Below are 21,212 nucleotides of genomic sequence, written 5' to 3'. Positions count from 1 at the left end.
CAATTAGGGCTGGCAATCCGGACAACGATACGATGACATGACTTAAAACTCGCACGAAGTTAGCGCGATTGAGTTTATCATAAATAAGTATGGGTCAAAATCAAGTTGAACCCATGAAACACGATTAAATAGCGTGTCGTTTTCAAGTTGACCCGTCAATCCGTAACTGATCTGTCATAACATGTTTATTAAACGTGTCATATTTGAGTAACACAAATATATAACCTAATTACAACCTATTTATTACCCATTTTTTTACAAATATATATATTTTTTAAAAATATTAATAAAGTAATAGACTAACTAAAAGTATATTGTCCCGTTTGGTTCGTTAATTTGAATTTTTAATTTGAGTTAAGATGTGATGTTGTGTGAAAAATTTTTACTATAATAAAAAATTAAATATGATTATTTTTAAGAGCTTTTAACAAAATTCAAATTCTAAATTTTAAAATAACGGAAAGAATACGGAATACACATTATTCATCATCTCTGTTAGCTAGGTTTTCCTCTTCCCAGTTCCCATTATTTTCACTCTCTCCACCGCGGTTGCTCATTCTCTTCTCTCCACCGCCGCGCCTTGTCTTCTCTCCACCGCCGTCTCCACCGCCTCCCCTTGTCTTCTCTCCACCGCCGTTCCTTCTCTTCACGGTGACCCTCTCGTTCTCTCAGAAGTCACCCACCCTTGCGGCCATACCTTCTCATTTTTTTCACTTTCTCCACCATCGCTTGCCCGTTCATTCTCTTCTTTCTACCGCCGCTCTTTCTCTTCTCTCCACCGCCGTCCATTCTCTTCACGGTGACCCTCTCTTTCTCTCAGAAGTCACCCACACCTGCGGCCATACCTTTATTCGGCAGCTCCGTTTCAAACTTTCAGGTATTTCGGCAAATCCATTTTTTGTTTGTTTTTTTTTTCGTTTTGATGATTTGATCTATCTTTGTGGTTTTTACTTCTTTTCGTGTTGATGATTTGATCTTTGTTTATGGTTTGGATTTATGATTTTTTGTTTATGGTTTGATCTGTGGTTTAATCTGTGTTTATAAGAAAAACGCAGTGAATACAATGGTTGTAAAAGTGCTTGATTATGCTACTGTATTTATGCATATGAAGTTTGTGCAAGAGTTTTCATGTGTATCATACACACAAGATCATAAGAAAGTGTATAGAAGTTTTTTTATCTTTTTATTTTGTTTTATTTAATGATGGTGAGGATGATCATCAGAGAGGTATGGCCGCAGAGCCTGAATTAGATTAGGAAAATAAATAAAATTTGACAAAACCCAATCCCAAAGAGAGAAAGAAGGTCACAATGACAAGCAAGCATGGTATTTTCAACAAATTAATGTTCGAAATTGCAAGACAAAGCAATCAAAAAGATTTTTCAGGTGTTCTGAAATCTGATAAAGTGGGTGCATAGTTTGGGATACTGCATAGGTTTGGTGCTCTGCACTAGATTATGTTGGCTGGATATAGTTCGGCAAATATGAGCGTCCCATCTCGCCTTCCTCAACATCAAAGACAAATGAAAAGCAAAGAACCATCTTGCTCCATAGATTGCAATGTTAAGTTACTCTTAATACTTATGCTGTAGTTTGCCAACCAGGCTGCTTGTACCTGATAATTAGAGAACACCTGCATTTGGAGTGTTTGTAATCTGTATAGGGCTGGTTCTCGACATTTCACATAACTTTCATTTTCCTTGTTGACTATCAGACTATGGATTATGTTATGTAGCTCATTTCTCATGACGTGTATTAAGCCATATGAGCAACTGCAGTTATTTGAGAAACAGGTTGATTAATAGGTTACTCATTTATCACCCATTTTATAAACAGGTTGAAAAACAAGTTACCAAATAGGTTGACACGACCCACTTATTACCCGTTTTATAAACAGGTTGACACGACCCATTTATGATCCACTTATGACCCATTTTATAAATGGGGTTGGCATGTAATCAACAAGTTGGCACGACACGATTACGACCTGCTTAATAAACGGGTTAGTCGTGTCGTGTCAACCCGTTAATATATAGGTTGTGTTTGGGTTTTGTATTTCGACACGAATAATAAACGGGTCTTGTTCGTGTTAGGCCTATCTGTTTCATTTGAGGGAGTCAACACGATACGAACACAACCCGTCAACACGAATTGCGACCCCTACCGACATCTCCATATTGAAGAAAAAAACGTCTTCTATGCAACTCTGCTCGCAGAGCTCTTGGTATAATTTCTAGAAAAACAAGTAGGATTGTTTTGAAAGGAAAACCGAAGGGTAATATTACCTTTAAAAAAAGGTACTATTGGTGAATGATTATTCTTCTTCAAGATCATCCATATTCAATGAATATGATTTGTTTGCTTGGTCTTATGCTTGAATTACGCAATTTATGATTTGTTTGCTTGCGCTTTATGATAGCCTACTTGTTTTTTCTAGAAATTATACCAAGAGCTTTGCTAGCAGAGTTGCCTAGAAAACGTTTTTTTTCCTTCAACATGAAGATGTCAGTGCCTAATTGTTCTGTCCAAGTTTTTGGTCTTAATTGTAAGTAAATTCTTAGCTTTAATTATCTTCTATTTTGTTTTATGTGAGAGAGTTTTATGTGTTTGTTTTAATTTACTTAGATTATTTAACGTCTCTTCAGCATGTTAAAGAGGTTGAGAAACAGATCTTTTAAGTATAAACAAGTTGAGAAACATGTTGATTAATAGGTTGACATGACCCATTTATCATCCATTTTATAAACGGGTTGAAAAATAGGTTGAGAAATAGGTTGACACGGCCCATTTATCACCCATTTTATGAACGGGTTGACAAATTATGAACAGGTTGACACGACACGATTATGACCTGTTTAATAAACGGGTTAGTCGTGTCGTGTCAACCCGCTAATAAATTGGTCGTGTTTGGGTTTGGTATTTTGACACGAATAATAAACGAGTCGTGTTCGTGTCAAGTCTTATCGTGTCAACTGAGGGGGTTAACAAGACATGAATACGACACGCACGAATTGCTACCCCTAGATGTCGGTGCCTAATTGTAAGAGTTGTATATAAGTTTCTACTGAAAGTTACAGCAGGTTTTTATGTCTGGTTGTCTTATGTGAAAGTTTTATGTTCTTGGTTCTTTTAGGACCATAGACACTTTCAAATGTTGGTGAGGAGGTGTATTATCCACAGAAAGTTTTATAGATTTCATTTTTTAGAAGTTCTTGGTTTGTATTTTCTGTGTTGTTCCTTTTTATCTAAAGCTCCTCCTTAATTCAGTTTGTAAAAGTTTGTGTGAGTTTTATTGTCGGGGTTATAGTTATTTCTTGTTATGATATTATTCTCTCTCGGTGGATATGTTTCTGACGCGACACAATTATACGTCTAACTTTGGATGTGAGGTGCTTCATTTCTCTTTTATTTTTCTTTAGAAAGGATGTGCTCTGTTCACACACAGATGCAATTGGTTCTTCATAATTATCTCATGAGCTTCTTCTTCTTCTCTCTCTCTTTTTTTTTCTTTTTTTTTAAAGGATTTGATTACTGACTTCTTCATGTCTAACTCCTTCGTCAATCATGTGTCTGCAGATAGTAGTTATATTCGGGAGTTGAGAACTTTTTACAGGAATCATGGCTAAGCATCATCCCGATCTGATCATGTGCCGCAAGCAACCAGGAATTGCCATCGGACGACTTTGCGAGAAGTGTGACGGGAAGTGTGTGATCTGTGATTCCTACGTGCGTCCATGCACTCTTGTGCGGGTCTGTGACGAGTGCAACTATGGATCGTTTCAGGGTCGGTGCGTCATCTGCGGAGGCGTTGGAATTTCCGATGCCTACTACTGCAAGGAGTGTACACAGCAGGAGAAAGATAGGGATGGATGTCCCAAGATTGTTAATTTAGGGAGTGCCAAGACAGATTTGTTCTATGAACGCAAGAAATATGGTTTTAAGAAAAGATGATATGCAGCGCACTGGTTAGTATGTTTAGTGTTGACAGATATGTTGTATGAGCTTTAAAATATGGTTTCTTTGAAGATGATAAACATTGGCTAATAGTTTAGAGAGTCACTATTATGTATTAGTGACACTTTGATAGCGGATTAAGAGTGTTTGAAACAATGTTGAAGTTCCAAAGTGTGTATTTGTTGACAATATTGGGTTCTTGAGAACTCCATAATTTCTTCTTATGAACTTTAGAGTAACATTGATGCTATGTCCTAAATTCCTAATGGATTTGTCCTAAATTTGTTTCGATACTAGTATTTATGGCTCCTACCTTGCAGATTTGGAGAGTTACCAAGTTAACCATAGTTAAACAAAGTCTGTATAATACCACACGTACATACTGTGTTGCAATGTATAATATAGAAAAACATAACATTGATGTAGAAGAAACATAACATTGTCGTAGATGTGTATCAATAGCCCGTTAAACATTTTGGTGTCATATCTTTTTTAACATCAAGGTTTGGTAAATGAGTATAATGTTATTTAGGGTGTGCGGACACTACTGATTTTCTTTTATTTACTAGCAAAAAATTATAATACATTATTATTCTTATAATAATTCCTGTTTGGTTGGGTGGAAAGGAAAGGAATATAATGGAATGAAATTTAGATTTGATGTTTGGTTGGATCTATAAGAAAAGAATGGCCATTAAAAAAGAATAGGCATTCACCTATTTTGAGTAAATCATCATTATTTCCTCATATGAGAGGAATAACTATTTCAAACTCTTTTTTTTTTTGCTTTTTTTTTTCTATAATTACCCTTCAATATTATAATATAATTACAATATAATTACAATATATTTTAGAGTAGTTATATCTTATAATATGTAACATAATATAATATATAATAAATTATTATAATATAATATAGTTAAAATAATATAACAATATAAAATTATGACATAATATAATATAATTTATAATATGGTTATAAACTATAATATATTATTTAATATTGTATAATAATATGTTATGTGTTATAACATAATTATATCTTATAATATAATATATAATAATACTACAATATAATATATATAATATAATATAATCACACAATAATATGATATAATATAATATAATAGTAATATTGTAATAAATAATATTATAATTATATTAATAACTCAAATATTATTATTTTATCATATAATTTGATATTTGATATTATAATAATATTATATGTTTGTTATATTTTATATTTATTGCTATACAGACCCAAAAAAAAAAAAAGAAGAAAAAAAAGAGAAGAATCTTTGTACTCTTGCAGTTACCTCCTTTGAAAGTCTAATTTGTGTATGCAATATGCAAAAAGAAATGCAAAAGCAAGTGGGAAAGAAACGAGCGCAATAGCCACAAGGCCTAAGCGATCATGATGAAAACCATAAAAATCTTCAAGAAATGAACCAATTGACTTGAGCTCCCCAAATATCATTATTTCTTTGTCCATGTCTCCATATTGTGAAGTCAGAAGGCCGTTGAGGGACCAAGATGTTGGGCAAATCCAGTAGCACCAAACCCACCATTTTGGAATTTTCTGCATGGATGTCAGATGATGAGGATTGGTAGACATGTTGTTATTTGAGCACATATAAGATAAAAATATACATACATATACATATATATCTTAAGAAAAAATAAAAAAGATTGAACATAGTTGCTTTAAAAATATATCACTCTTTCATATAAATAAAAATATCATAAAAGTTAAAACTACATCACTTAAACAAGCTTTATTTGAAAATACTACACAAAAATATTTGACATGTTTTAGAAATATGTACATAAGCATAACAACGTCTATAGTTTAAAAATTAAATGGTAAAGGCGGAAAACAACTTAGTTCTATTGAATTCTTCATCTTATAACAGTTTTAGCCCTTGAACTATGTTTTTGTCCTATTTTAACCTTTGAACTTTAAAACGTTATAAATTTCACCCTAAACTAAGCTCCTTGTCACTTGTTTGGCCCTCTAGTCAAAAAAATTGTAAAAACTCGATAGAATAAATAACCCATGAGAACCTCATATTACTTACAATTCATACCTTTAAGATGAATTTATATGAATTTAACCATCGCACGTTTTGTTAGCCTATGAGCGCGTGTTGAGAGTATAATAGGTATTAGTAGTCCCTAAATTTTGAGCATATTGATATTTTAATTTTTAATTTTGTCATATTAGTCTTATAATTTTCATTTTTCTTGACAGTTTTAGTCCCTGAGACTGTAATGGACGAAGAATTCTGAAATTTAACGTATGTGAAAAGATGGTCCTATGTGCTCAAAGGAATAAACAATTATGAACATTTTATCTGACTAATAACTGTTGGCAAAATATATAGAACACTAATAGTCATCTACGAAAGATTTTTTAAAAAAAAAAAAGAAAAAGAAAAAAGAAAACTTTGTCCAGCCTTTTTTTTTTATTACTAATTCTCTCATATATTTCCGAAATTTTTTTTTCTCTTGATATGCTAGATTAATAAAAAAAAAAAAACAAAAAAACAAAAAACAAAATGGCACTGTAAATCACCAAAATCTATCCTTTTCAGTTTTTCTTCCCTTGTTTTTTTTCTTTTTTTTAATTTGTTTAGATAATGTGACGATTATTATTATTATTATTATTTTCTTGCAATATATGAATTCTAAAACATATCAGAATCATAACAAAAAATGAGATTTTAAAAAACAAAAAAAACAGAAAAAGAAAAGATACTGAGAGCTACTAATACTTACAGGTCCTGGCATGAGGAAGCCTGAGAAAAGATTTAATATGGTGTAGATTGCACTTGACAGTATGGTGGCCACTTCAAGATTAGGGCTCAAGGAAACTATCAGCATCCCAAGATACACAAAGTATAGGAATGTACAGAATGTTGTGTACAAGTACCAAAACACCTTGTTAGCTGACCATTGGTATCCTATTGTTGGATACGTTATTGCTACGTACAAAATTGCTTCCACAAGTACGTATGGTATTTCAATAGCCACCTACAACATTCATCAAAAACACCATCAACAAATTTTTATCATCTCCAATATAATGGTATGTTTGGTAGGATAGATAGAAAAGAGAAAGGAAAGAAAAGTGAAATGCATAGGTGAATGAAGTAAAATGATTTTCTCTCATTTTGTTTGATAGAAGAGAAGGAAAAGTGAAAAGAAAATATCAAATCTAGGACATTTTACAATAATACTTCAATACAAATAAAAATATAATGAATAGTGAATGTTAAAATTATTATTTTACACCTCATTTGTTTGTCTAATTTTTTCTCTCATTTTTTTTTCTCAAAGTTGGAAGGATTAAAAATTAGTGGGCCACATAGATTTTTATTTTTCTTCCTTTCTCATTTCCTCTTTACCAAACAAACTAAAATTTCATTTTCCTCTCTAAAATCCTTTATCGATTTTCTTTCTTCTCTCTTTTTCATCCTCCCAAATACACTGTAAATGTCAGGGATGTATTTGGCATAAACAAGTGGAAAAAAAAAAAACATTAGTGTATTTGAAATATTGTTCTACTTTGTACTCCAATCATGACAGTGCTATATATAATGCTTTGTCTACTTTTTTCTTACAAAAATTTCAGCTTTGGAATATGTAAAAGTAAAATTTTAAATTTCAAACATTAGTAAAATGTTATAGAGTCGTAATTATTAGGTGAAAAATAGGTCAACACATTAATCAATAACAACCAAAGGTTAAAATTTGACATGTGATATATTACGTTTTAAATTGATCAAAAACATATTGTACTCATATGCCCACTTGGAAATTGAACATAGGAGAATTATCTTTTTAAATGATGTTAAATTTGAGGTGCAGATTCAATCTTATATTGTATCACAAAAAAAATAAAAAATAAAAAATAAAAATAAAAAATAAAAAATAAAAGAAAAAGAAAAGAAGTTAAACTCACCTGTGCAAAGGAGTAGGCCCTTGAGGAGTACATTCCCACAAATCGTTCCCGGTACAAAACGGTGCGCTCAGTTGCTACATAAGGCAAGACTGTTGAACAATTGTTTACTCCCAAGAATATTACAGCAATATACATCGACCCAAGTATGTTGAACAAGTCCTGCTCATTGTTACTGTAAAGAAAAAACAAAGAGAAAAAAAAAACCTTAAAACTAGTTTTCTTAGAACTGTTATTATTATTATTTTTTTTTTATTTTTTTCAAACAGAGATTCTAGGATAGTAACGATTCCGGAATTATGTCTTTTTTTGACTGTCAAATTAGGACTCAAATCTCCTGTCTTATTTTAGTGTCATAATAGTGTCTAATCAATCATATCATGTCAAGTTATAAAAAATTTGAACTGTTTTTTTAACTAATTCTTTTGTGCAGACTCAGATCTTCTATCTAACTTTCATGTCTCAATCCTGTAAAAAAATTACACTACTTTTTAGATAACTTTTTTATGCTTATCAGAAAATGATGTGATATGATTTGATTGATACATTAATTGGAGCACTATAAGTTGAACGTTGAATCTCAATTTTTTTATGTTTATCATTGGATGATGTGACATAATATAATTAGACATCAATTAAGATATTAAAAATTAAACAGAAGCTCTGAATATGTGATGTTACAGCAGATTCAATCAAATTAGAATATATATATATATATATAGAGTTAATTTAATGTTTTTTTTAATACCCTACCATAAAATTATGCGTTAAAAAAGCACAGTGCAACGTGTGTAGGAACTTACATTTGTTGTCCTTTTTGCCAAAAGATAATTGCGAACAACACAGAAGCAACAATCATGAAAGTGAAACGTGCCAGGTTGTACTGAGGACTTCTCCAATAGGACAAGTGCTGTTTCCAAAGACAAGCCATGAATTGCAACCAACTGTTTTGTGGGAAATCAGTGGGGAAGTGTAAGTCTCTTGAACCTGCCTTTGGTTTGCTCAACTGCTTCACCATCTCCACTGTGTCTCTGCATATCATATGTCCAACACAAAATTATGTACTTTGTGATCGATCTTAGACCTAAAACCTCAGCATTATATTTGTAGAAAATATTTGAGGCTTCCACTAATGTTAATCACTACAACTAATAGAATATGAGCTTTATGCTGCGGAATTCACTATCTATTAGTATGTAGTGCTCAGTACAACCGATGCATTATAGCATTGTTCTTGATTTTAGGACCCATTTGACATACTACTACTAATATGTTTTGGAAGCTTTATACAGTCATAGTAGTACATGTTTCTGAACGTTAGATTTGATCAGAATCACATCAAAAATATAAAAAGTATATATACAAATTTAACATTCAAAACAAAGGCTTTCGGCTATATAGATTTCACTTTTCTACACAATTCTGTTCGAAATTAAGCTGGAAACTATTTTCGGAAAATCATGTGAAGGCCCTTAGTCTTTGATTAGATCAGACATGTAACACAAATGAGCATAAAACTCAAACCCACCTATACAAAGACGACTCCTTATATATGGTGGCAAAATCTATGCCAATTTCTTCTTCTACTGAGGCAGAAGAAACTTCCAACATCCAAGTTGCTGGATTATAATTGTCCTTAATCTTTGGCACACCTGGAATACCCTGTTTTTAATGTGGTATCAATAATATGCATGGGTTTATGCTTATATTAATTAAAGAAAACGAAACGAGTAGACATTATTAGTTCACCTCAAAGTATTCAATGAGTTTACTTGAATGATGGCCTAGCATTCCAGAATATATTATCTGTCCTCCCCTTTTCATCAGAATTAACTGCACAAGATTAATATTGGAACTCACTCTCAGCCGTTAAATTTTTGTTAGTATAATTATAGAAAAAATATATAATGATGCAAAGTATTCTAACTTTTTAATACCAACTCATGTGCGATAAACGAGTTGCCATCTCTTTTATTAGTAGATTTAACATTTTAATACACACATATAAATAGTAGTTATAGAACCTCATCAAAAGCCTCAAATATGTGGATGCTTGGTTGGTGGATGGTGCAAACAGTAGTCCTTCCGGTGGCCACAACATTCTTCACTGCGCGCATCACAATTGCAGCTGCTCTCGCATCTAATCCTGAGGTTGGTTCATCCATAAATATTATCGATGGATTCGAAACAAGCTCCACTGCTATTGTTAGCCTTTTCCTCTGCTCAGTTGATAGCCCACTTTGGCCTGCTATGCCAACTATGGAATCTCTTATATCTTCCAGCTCAATTGTTTCAATCACTTCTTCCACAAATCTCTGCAATATGGTCGAAACTTAATGAGTTAGTGAATTGCAGAAATTTGATGTACATTGAGAAATAATAGAGAATGGTGTCATTCATCAGTAGTAGAGTAATGCTTGGTGCACAGGCTCGACTGCTAACTTTTGACACCGATTTATGCGGCATGTGAGTTATCATACAATTTTTAATACCGATTGACGGGGATTTTTTTTTTATACGTACCAATAAAAAAATAACACTTCACAAGCAATGTCAGTTAGTATTAAAAAGTTGGGATGAAAGTTGTGACTTATAGTATTATTCTTAGCAATATAGGAGAGGACAGAGTTACATACCGATTTTGTTTGTGGATCAATTTCAGGTGGCAACCTCAACCAAGCTGAGTAGATAACTGATTCTTCTACCGTAACATGTGGAGAATGTATATCAGTCTGCTCACAGTAACCTGATATTCTTGCAAATGTCTTCTGGACCTTGGGATATCCAGATATTCTTATATCACCTTCAATTGTACCTTGGGTCTTCCTTCCAGAAAGAACATCCATGAGAGTAGTTTTCCCAGCCCCACTAACACCCATCAGCGCCGTAAGAATCCCCGGCCTAAACGCTCCTGTTATGCCACAAAGCAACTGAAGTCTTTTCTCATTGAAACCATGCTTCCTCATTTCCTATCCACAAGGAACATGATTTGTAAATACGCAACTGAGTGGTTGCTAAATGATGCCGGAATGAGAATTTTTGTTAGAACATAAAAACTAGCATTAGACTACCTTCTAATACCTTAAGCTTTTGGGAAAAATTGTAAAGTAATATGGTGTCAAAGCAAAAGGTTCTGAACTCAATACCTTTGTAATTGCATCTCTAAAATTGTCACACATGTAGGTCCTTTAATATGTTTTCAGCTCATAATTAAATATTCACAGTTTTTTTTTTTTTTTTGGTATCTTTCCAAATAATCTTTAAGCCCCTACTCGATGGAGAGTTTTGAGGAGAGCTTTGGATAAATGGTAAGCCAATTGAGGAGAGCTCAAGTGGTTAGGTCCGTGAGTGTGTGCGTGTGTCTATTGGTTCGAATTTTGATGGTTTCATTTCTTGTTAGTAAAATAGAAGCACCGTATAAAAAAATAAAAAAATAAAAAATAAAAAGATAAATGGTAAGCTAACAGTTTGTTCACATATGATTTTGATTACCATTGGGGTATCAACGTAATATTGCACGTCCTTAAATGAGATTGCCAGTGGCTCAAATGGTAGGACCAGCCTTCCTGTATAATTACAATTGCACACTCTTAGAACAATTTGTAACTCATGTTTTATCATCAGATTGTATTTTAGAACTCGGAAACATTTGTCTCACCCTCTTTTCTTATTGTTTCCGTGGTCTGAGAAACAACAACCGCAGGACTTGATTCCTTTTGTATCCCCGCACTAGCACTGTAACCATCTTGTGCTCGCAGTTGAGACAGCTTCTTCTTCGAAACGATGGCTCGGGACATGTTTGTAGCTGTGTTCACAAGATTTTAACAGGTCAATAGCAGACAAATACATGTTTTATATTAGCTTATACAATTTGTCTAACACCAACTAGAATTTAACTTACGTTTCAAGTAAGTAAGTGCTAAGACAAATCCGAGATCGAAAAGTATTGTGTAAAGAAACAATGCACCCAATGATATCCAGTAGAAACTGCCATCAAAGTCTAGACCATGACTAGTTAGAACATCCTTCCCAATTGTGACATTTCCTCTTGAGACCTACAAAAATGAGAATGAAGTTGAGATAATTATTAACACTTAAGTCTTTTTGAGAATTAACAAGAACTTATATCTAACTATCTCATTTAGAAGAAGACTAAACCTTTTGCCAGCGTGGAGCAAGGAATTCGTTCAGAGTTAAGCTTATTTCTCCATAAGTCATGAAAGAACACCAGAATCCCCACCTAAGCCAAGGAGGTAAAGCGGCTGCAACCAAACAAATATTTGTTGATTGTCCTGTTTAAATCCCTTTATGGACCAGAGCAAGTGAACTAGGATCATTTGACTTACGCAGCGGAAGAATGAACCCGCTTAACATGAACATAAGAATCAAAGCCAAGAAGCCAAAAGTCGATGCGGCCACCATAGTCCGGAAAATTGACGCAACGAAACGACACATGGATGTTGATGCTAGGTGCACAGCAAATAGCGCAAGGAACTGGCGGAAGAACCTGAAAAACTTATTGGCAGAATATGAAACAAAGACACAACGTCGTATAGCTAACACTACATGTGGCACTACATTATAAACAAGGAAAATGATACACATCATGGGGAAAAAAAGAAAATAATAAAACAGTTTCATAACACATTGTGAAAGTAAAGTATAACTTGTTAGAATAAACAAAAGAAAGCTATGAGAAAACAGTAATTTCACTATCACTCGTTAGGGTTAAAAGAAAAGCTATAACAAAACGGTAGTTTCGGAATTTTGACATTATATGCATTCATGTTATTCATGATAATAACTTTCTTGGTATATCAACCCTGATATAATCGAATTACATACCTTTCTATTTCAGGGCTATATCCAATGACATAGTAAGTTAAGGATGTCCATAGCAAAGAATCAATCACTGAAAATGGGATCTTCAAGATGGAGGCTGGAATAGAATAAGCCCATGCTGGGTATAAATAGAATGCTTTTTGCTTGTCAACTACAGGAAGTCTAGTAATAGTCAAGGCCAGCTCTGCCACTCCATTGGTCATGAGTCTTACAAGTGCATAATACAACGATCCCATCAGATAGTTTGCACTCACCACATCAACCGCCATCTCAGTACGTATGAACACAGTCATTGTCATAAATGCAGTGATGATAAGCTGATAGAGGGAAAGAGCCATGGAAAGTTGTTAGGATTTTATGATAAAACTAAACTGCAGACTCTAGCAGTTGTGACATGAAGAACAAATTAATACCTGTGCTGTTTTGAAAATATAGACAAACGCGTTGCGTTTCATGAGAAGCAGCTCTCTCGCCATGCAAGCTTTCAGGAGTTCCCGTTTTCGCACCGAGTAGGTACTAAATGATAAGGCACTTTTGTGGCTGTGGGATTTATCATATGCTTTTGAGAGCTCATTGTTCAATGCCTTCCCGAAATAACTTGCTCTGAACTTCTGAGAGAATTGATCCACTGAAATGTAGTTGTAGGGAAGATCAGTGAGGCACCAATATTGTGCTTGATCTTTCTTGGAGATTACCTGAAAAATAGGAGGAGGGAATGAGTAATCCTAGAGAAGTTTTGAGGGATTTGAAAAATGCTTAGGAGAACCTAAGTAGTACAACTAATAAAAGGTGAGTCTCAGTTGTGAGCCCTATGTCATGGGTCCCACCATCTATTACTCTGAAGTGCTAAGCACCATTGGTGCCTCCTAGCATCATGAACACTTGCCAAAATTTTGTAGACTAAAACATGACGTTTTAATTTTTTTTTTTCATCTTTTTTGCAGAAAAATGGGATTAAACAATGACATAATGAAAAACAATGACATGGTATACTATCTTCGTGCGCACCTCCTGAAGAAAATCTGCGGCACCCTTTCTTGGTGGGCACTTGAAACCGCAATCTTCAAAAAACTCGAGCACATTAGCGCGAGGACCATGGTACACTATCTTCCCCTCAGCCATTAATATGACATCATCAAATAAATCAAAGGTCTCTGGAGCTGGCTGAAGAAGTGAGACCAATATGGTGGCATCTGTGATGTGCACAAAATGCTGAAGACATGTGACTATTTGAAAGGTGGTCGAGCTGTCTAACCCCGTCGATATTTCATCCATAAATAGAGTCTTTGTCGGACCAACAATCATCTCTCCTAGCAAAAGGAAACAACCGATTGTATTATTTGGTAATAAAGTCTTTGTTGGATTTCTAATGCATGAAAATACACACTAATGCACCGTTATAGTTATATTTTTGAGAAGCTGGATTTGTTAGCTGTTGACTTACGTTTCTGCTTCTACTTTTGCTATAAGTAAAAAGTGTCACTTCTTCTAAAAGCACAGAAATTGCAACATAAAACTATCTCTACATCCCTTGAGCGCATTCTTTTGCTACCAGAAACTAGATTGCTGTTATTACAGATTCATATTTACTACCTGTTGTGAGCCTTTTCTTCTGACCACCTGAAATGCCTCTCTTCAACGCATCTCCAACCATTACGTCGCTACAGATATCCAGTCCGAGGATCTAACACGAAAAAAGAATGCGTTGTACATGTCAAAAACATTGCCTACACTAATCCAGTCACCATTGCTTCTACAGAATTAAGTTACCTTTAAAAGATAGTCCGTTTGGAGATTTCTCCTTTGTCCTTCAACTGAAATTGCCTGTAACAATCACATTGTTCTGTAAACTATACAAAAATTGGTTGCTTTAACAAAGTTACTAAAGGTGAGATTTTAAGTTCTTGTTAAATTACTTTCATGTAAGTGTCAATGTCTGGATCAGGGACAATTCCTAATTCCTTCTCTCTTCTGCTTACTTCCATTATTGTCTCTGCATATCCAAACCAAAACTGATGTTCAACCTATGCTGTTAAGTTGTAAAATCACCCCGACAATTTGATTGCAAAAGGAATTGTAAAAAATCACCAGATCGGCTTCCAACACCCTGGCAGCGCGCTGAATAGTCGATCGTCTCCCTTACAGTCATCTCGGGTATGTGCTGGTCACGCTGGCTAATGTAAGCTGAGGTCTTTTGAGGTACAAACTCTTCCAGCTTATAACCATTGTAAGATATCTCTCCACTAATCTGGAAAGGCATCATTGAATTTGCATTATACATTTCATTTAATTCTGGCAGTGGCCTAGCAACATACAATTCATTTTTGGGGCGCACACCCTTTTTTCTCCCCTAAAACATATGTAGAGTTTTAACTTACTAACCTTAAGAGACTTGTCTAGTTTTCCTGCCAGAGCCAATAAGAAGGTTGTTTTGCCACAGCCTGGTGGACCAAGAAGTAAAGTAAGCCTGCATCCATCCAAAAATAAATAAATAAACAAACAAACAAACTTCCATAAGGATTGGAATATCATATCGAGAACCAGGCTTGATGATCGAAAACACAGACACATTTCCCGCCCGGTTACCTCGACGGCTTGATGATGCCACTAACATCTTTAAGAAGGCATATCCGGGCTTCTTGAGAGTTGCATGGTAATGCCCTTGTGAAAACCTGTTTAAGGTCATACCCATGTTAAGTTACTTCTATGACATAGAAATTAGGATTGATTATGTGGTTAAGAAAGTGGTTTTTTTTTTTTTTTTTTTTTCAAAACATACTTACTAATAACATGCTGACAAAAGAGTTCCACAATGTTGGCAGAGGCTTTCCTGAAACCACTTCACACTCTGCCTCGACAGACAGATTTTTGTACCTCACTTCAACAGTTGGTAGTTTCACATTCACTCTTCAAACATAAATAAATAATTAAGTAAAAACATATTTTAGTATGCAGGATTTTTTTTCGGTCCTTCCGGTGGGAGGTTCCTCTAACGTAACACGTAGTTATAAAAACGTAACATCGATATTAGAGAGAAGTAACACCAAAGAATTTAGTTATCTAAACACTATGTTACTTTTCTCTAACGTCAATGTTACATTCAGAAATTATCATATTACATTTTCGTAAGTTGGGGGATGGTCCCTCCTAAGGGAGGGAAGAAAAAGCCTAAGAAATGCATAAAACTCAACGTGTAGATATCCATAGACGACCATACAAAGATGAAAGATGCTTTATCTGGAAAAAAGAAAATATATCGATATGCAATATGAGTAATTATATTCCTTGAGATAACAATCACTAGGCTTATTCACAGAAAAGAAAAGAAAATAATGGAAACTATTCAAATAATACTAAAGGGAAGCTTATTGATTAGTTTTTTTGTTTTTTGTTTTTTTGGAAACTTAGTCAAATTCTAATTAAAATAATAAAATAAATAGGAAATTAATCACTACTTTAATATATCTCATTATATTTATCTCCCGCATAGGCTGTTCTTGATTGTTACCTCTCTGTCCTCTCTCTAAGCTTTTGTAGCAACGTAAGATTGTCATGCTCAATGTGCTTGATGAGCTTATCTATGAAAAGATGCCTCTCAACTGCTTCAAGCTTTGTAACATCCACCACCCTCTTCTCTTTCCCGCAATTCCCTTCGTCGTTGCGATCGATGTCGAACAGCGATGTTCGGAGCCTTTTGAAAGTTGGTAGTCTTTCAATGGCGGCCCACTGCAACTGAGCCAATTCCTCATCTTCCTCCGCAATGGAATCTGTTGCATCGCCAAATATTGGTACCTTGTTGTGTGTCTCAGCTGGAGTTAGCTCCATTTGAATGCTGTGAAGATGAAATAAATGTCTAGATAACTCTATTTGTTACATTTATTTTACCAGCAATTGTGAAAACTTTCAAAGAGATTAAATAGAGGTGTTTGAGCAAAAAAGAACTTTTATAAAGTGTCATAATGTGAACGAACTTGGTACATTTGTTGGTGGATATCCTGTGCTTAGCAGAAAGTGTAATGCTAGACCAAAAAGTAACTTTAACAAAGATAAGTGATATAGTGGAGCTTTTTTTGGTTATCATTTTGCTTCTCCTTTGAGTCTAGGCTGGTTACTTCATATGTCTTTACTTCCTGGTAACTACCAATTTCTCTCATGTTATAAAAAGGAAAAAGAGAAAAAAGAAAAAAAAGAAGGGAGATAAAGGGGAAGGATATGATTAATTATTTAACCTTCTTTTTACTTTACTGCCCCATTTATTTCGTAGGATAGGATATAATAATATAAACGTGTTTAAATATAGAAATATTATATATATATATATATATATATCTCGTTATATATACATGTTTTAGGTTGAGCACTTAATAATAAAAAAAAAAAAACACCAAAAAACTAACAAAACCGATTACATTGTACAGATTTGCTCATCATTCGTTTCCTCTCTTTATTGCCTCTAACAAACTAATATTTTGAGAATTGATGTCTAACTAATATTTTTAGAGGGAAAGATATTCAATAAATCTCAAATATTATACCTAATTTATAATTTAATAGCCATATCAATATTTTCGTTAAAAAATTTATAGAGTCCATATGAAGGGAGAAAAGTTGGAGACGTATTATAGTTCAGGAGGCACAATCTTAAAGTTTATAGGGCATGTTGACACAAGTGACAAAATTAAGGGAGGATTTATAAATATTTCCGTTAAAAAAACTTGATGGAATCAGACGTAAGGGCAAAATTAAAGACAAGTTATAGTTTAGAGAGCACAACACGCACATTTTAAAGTTCAAGGACACGTTGACATAAGTAACAAAGTGATTGGAATTTGATTGGAATTTGTTACTTTTGAAGGGAAATGTCGTTTGAGCACTGCAGCCTTGGAAGACGCAGCCGGTTGGTTGCTCAATGTTGATGCTTCAGTGCTTCCCCAATTGGATTTTGTCGGTGTTGGAGGACTTGTGCATGACTCGTCTGGCTTCGTTTTGGGAGCCTTTGCAAAGAAACTGGATGGAAAGTTCAGTGTCATAGCCGCTAAGTGCTTAGCAGCCTCTGTGTTTCTTTGATTAAAACTCATTCTTCTTCTATTGCTATATATGTTATGGATCCACCTATTTGGCTGTGGAAGAAACTATATTTTTAGCAGATATTAGATATCTGTTGTCTACACCTATTTGATATCCACCTATTTGGTGGTGGCACTGTAGATGAAGATTTTTATTGGCTTGAAGATTTCCCTTCTTGTATTAAGAGTATTGTAAGTGCCGATATGACTTCTGTTTAATGCAATTCTCATATTCACTTTCAAAAATAAATAAATAAATAAAGCATATTGTAATTTTAATTTATTTTAGTGGGTTTGAAATTTTAAAGAAAAAAGAAAGAAAATTGAGTCGTATATAAATAGTTAGACTTAATTACAAATATTTCCTATAAAGTATGACTTTCGTAAAACTTTACCCAGTAATTTTTAAAACATAACATTCACTCAATAACTTTTTTTTTAATTTAGATTTCTAATAAATAGACACATGTCACACGCACAACACTTGTTGTTAAACAAATTGGTTCACAATTATTCTTCTACCCATCCCTCTTAGTTCATATTTTTAACATAGATTTGAATTTTTAGTTAATATGATAAGCAATAAAACAAACAATAAAACAAAATTTATAAATTTTTCATTTACTTCTCTACTTAATTTGAAATTAATAAAGTTCTTTAAAAAATTAGATATTAATAATTTTTGAAACATATAGTATATTTTGAAAACTTTTGTTCTCTTGACAAATTAAAACCTTTTAAATGTATCATATTCCCAAAAACAATATAGATATTCCTGTTAAAAAAAATTGAGATCGCAAATCTCATTACCACCTCCCACCTGTTAAAAATTATGCCCTTAGAAATAAATTGAATAATGATTTTTGAGACAGTTTGATATCAATAAAGGTTATTTATTTATTTCATATATCAGTATTGTCCTTTTTATATTATTATTAGTTTAATGTATATTTAAGCAAAATGGACGTCTAAGATTATCGTTTTAAGTTTTTAAATCTTACATATAAGGTGTAGAATATGCGAAAGACATGAATTTAAAGATAATAGTCTACACTGATATGCAATCAAGAGGGTTGGAGCAAACTTTCGTGAAAGTTTAGATTGAAAGGAGTAATAGCCTAAAAAAATTGGATAAACACTCAAAGAACACAAATCACCTCAGAAAAATAACAAGAACAAAATAAAGAGAATCTCAAGATAATTGTATGCAATAATGAGTATGTGTCTTTTTCTATCAAATCAAGGGAATTTATATTACATTGGGATTAGGAAGTTTAATTCTCCCTTTAATTTGAGATTTTATTATGTCCTTATTACAATGAGGCTCTTCACCTCTCTAGTGTTAAAATTGATAAACTAATCAATTCGAATTAATTTTCAATGATTTAATGTTTTCAATTGTCATCGGTTACTACTCTTGATGACATTATGCGACCTTTGAACTTTCGGTTCGGGAGTGCTTGGGACTCGGGAGAGTTGGGGCTCGGGAGCTTGGGCTCTAGCAAATTTTAGACTCTAAATTTTTTACGGCTTTAATGCTTCTAAAAATACAGCCCAACAAAGAGGATAAAGTTGGGTGTTTTATTCAGTTAAAATTGTTATGTCTTCTATTTCGCTAGCAAGAGATGGTTTGTATTAGTCATTAAACTGTGACTTTATGGGTAAAGATATTGGTATCTTTTCGTACGTCTCAATGAGTTCTAGAGTATGTCTGGTTGGAGGAAGAGGTATAATCTCTTGTTTGGTTGGAAAGAGAGGAGAGGAAGAAGGATGTGGTCTTTCTCATGGCCCACCAAATTAGATCCTTCCATCAATGAAATGATCTAAACAATCCATCAATTTTAAACTGTAAAAGACAGTTTTACTCCCTAAATAAATTATTAACAAATAGTTAGATAGACAATATAGTAATTTAACAAATAATTATAATCTATCATTTCAACTCTCCCTCCATCCTACTAAATAACATGAAAGATTACTATAATTTTCTCTATTCTTCTAACTCTCCATCCTCCAACTCTCTACATCGTTCTCACTCTCTATTCTCCAACCAAACGGAGCCTTCAGAATAGTGAAAATAACATTTTACACATAATATAATTATTTCTGTAAATTTGAAGTTATTATATTATGCAGACATGATTATCTTTTTTAAATTTCAAAAAATCTTTGATCAATTTTAGTATTAGGCTACAAAATTATCAAAAATTAAAAATTTGAGTAATTTATTAAAATTAAAAACTTTTATCAAATTAAAAATTTTGTGGTTAAAGCGTCACAGTACTAATAATTTATGGACTAACATTTCTAAAGAAAAAAAAAATGAAAACCAATTTCATGGATCGGTTTCCTAGTGCCTTTTCTCTATAGATATCTTCGGGCATGACATTCCATCCAAATTGCATTATCCCATTTGGAATCTAGCTTGGCTGCTAATTGTATGATTGAATAAAGTGGAAATTGATCGTGTAAAAAGTTGTCTTTAAATGTTGGGATACTTGTCCCCTTGTGGTGAATTTCTTTCATGGCCTTCATATTCTCATTTGATCACCATTTGTCTTCAACAATCAACTAAGATTTGAATGCAACTAATAAAAAAAGTTTATCCCAACTTAATGGCATGTTTACTTATCAGGATTAAAGAATGAGAGTGAAGAATGAGAATCAATCTCATATTTACTTGCTCTTTTTTATCTTGAAATGGGAGTGAGATTGATGGGCCCCACTTAAATTTGGGATTAAAGAATAGGATTGGCACTCACATGCCCCCTTTGGGATTGAGACTCTCATTCCTAATATTAATATTAATTTACTATCATACCCTTATTTTACTTATAAATACACAATTAAAAATAAAATTCAAAAAATAATAAATGCAACATATATTTATTATTTTATTTGCCTAATGTTATAATATTAGCATAATTAATTTTAACTTTAATATAATAAATATGTACTTTATTTTTTAATAAATTAATAATATATTTTATTTTTTAACACTATTTTTTATTTTTTTATTTTATGTAAGTTTATTTAAAATTTATTTTTATATTTTAAATAGTTGTACAATTTATATTTATTGTTTTAGTACCCAATTATTACACTAAATATTTTAATTATGATTAGTTTTAATATAATAAGTACACAATATATTTTTTAAATTGAAAAATATCAAATTGATTTAAAGGGTATATTAGTACTTTTACACTTTTTCATTCCGATTCTGAGTATAAGTAAACGTATGAATGAAATTTAGAATGACTCTGATTCCGAATCTTATCACTAAGTAAACAGCTTATTCTGATTCCGATTCCTCATTCTGAATCCTACCCACTCTGATTTATACTCATTCTGATTATGCATAAGTAAACATATCATAAATTCGTTAA

The 21,212-nt window shown here is 33.0% G+C and overlaps 2 protein-coding genes across 3 annotated transcripts; one reads left to right on the top strand and one right to left on the bottom strand.

Moving 5' to 3' along the window:
* The first annotated feature begins 474 nt into the window (after positions 1-474).
* LOC21407852 (PHD finger-like domain-containing protein 5B) lies at positions 475-4,224 on the top strand. 2 transcript variants are annotated; one of them, XM_010101408.2, is made up of 2 exons: positions 475-877; positions 3,577-4,224. In XM_010101408.2, exon 2 carries the CDS (start codon positions 3,619-3,621, stop codon positions 3,949-3,951), a length of 333 nt encoding a protein of 110 aa, XP_010099710.1. In that variant the 5' UTR covers positions 475-877; positions 3,577-3,618; the 3' UTR covers positions 3,952-4,224. The 2 variants fall into 2 exon arrangements, with proteins under 2 accessions (XP_010099710.1, XP_024023517.1); XM_024167749.1 differs by lacking the exon at positions 475-877 and adding an exon at positions 2,524-2,545.
* Positions 4,225-5,213: 989 nt separating this feature from the next.
* Positions 5,214-16,615, bottom strand: LOC21407851 (pleiotropic drug resistance protein 3). Its single transcript, XM_010101407.2, has 24 exons — positions 16,266-16,615; positions 15,541-15,664; positions 15,344-15,429; positions 15,140-15,224; positions 14,846-15,005; positions 14,674-14,750; positions 14,528-14,581; positions 14,351-14,441; positions 13,766-14,067; positions 13,171-13,452; positions 12,761-13,074; positions 12,262-12,422; positions 12,074-12,177; positions 11,817-11,970; positions 11,574-11,720; positions 11,408-11,481; positions 10,552-10,884; positions 9,940-10,230; positions 9,665-9,748; positions 9,444-9,577; positions 8,719-8,946; positions 7,919-8,090; positions 6,733-6,987; positions 5,214-5,533 (listed from the first exon to the last, which is right to left on the bottom strand). Exons 1-24 carry the CDS (start codon positions 16,580-16,582, stop codon positions 5,267-5,269), a joined length of 4,296 nt encoding a protein of 1,431 aa, XP_010099709.1. The 5' UTR covers positions 16,583-16,615; the 3' UTR covers positions 5,214-5,266.
* Between the last annotated feature and the right edge of the window lie 4,597 nt (positions 16,616-21,212).

Source organism: Morus notabilis, unplaced genomic scaffold (genome assembly GCF_000414095.1).
Source record: "Morus notabilis unplaced genomic scaffold, ASM41409v2 Scaffold172, whole genome shotgun sequence".
Taxonomy (NCBI): domain Eukaryota; kingdom Viridiplantae; phylum Streptophyta; class Magnoliopsida; order Rosales; family Moraceae; genus Morus; species Morus notabilis.
Note: the sequence above shows the minus strand (reverse complement) of the source record. Positions and strands in the feature narration are given on the sequence as shown.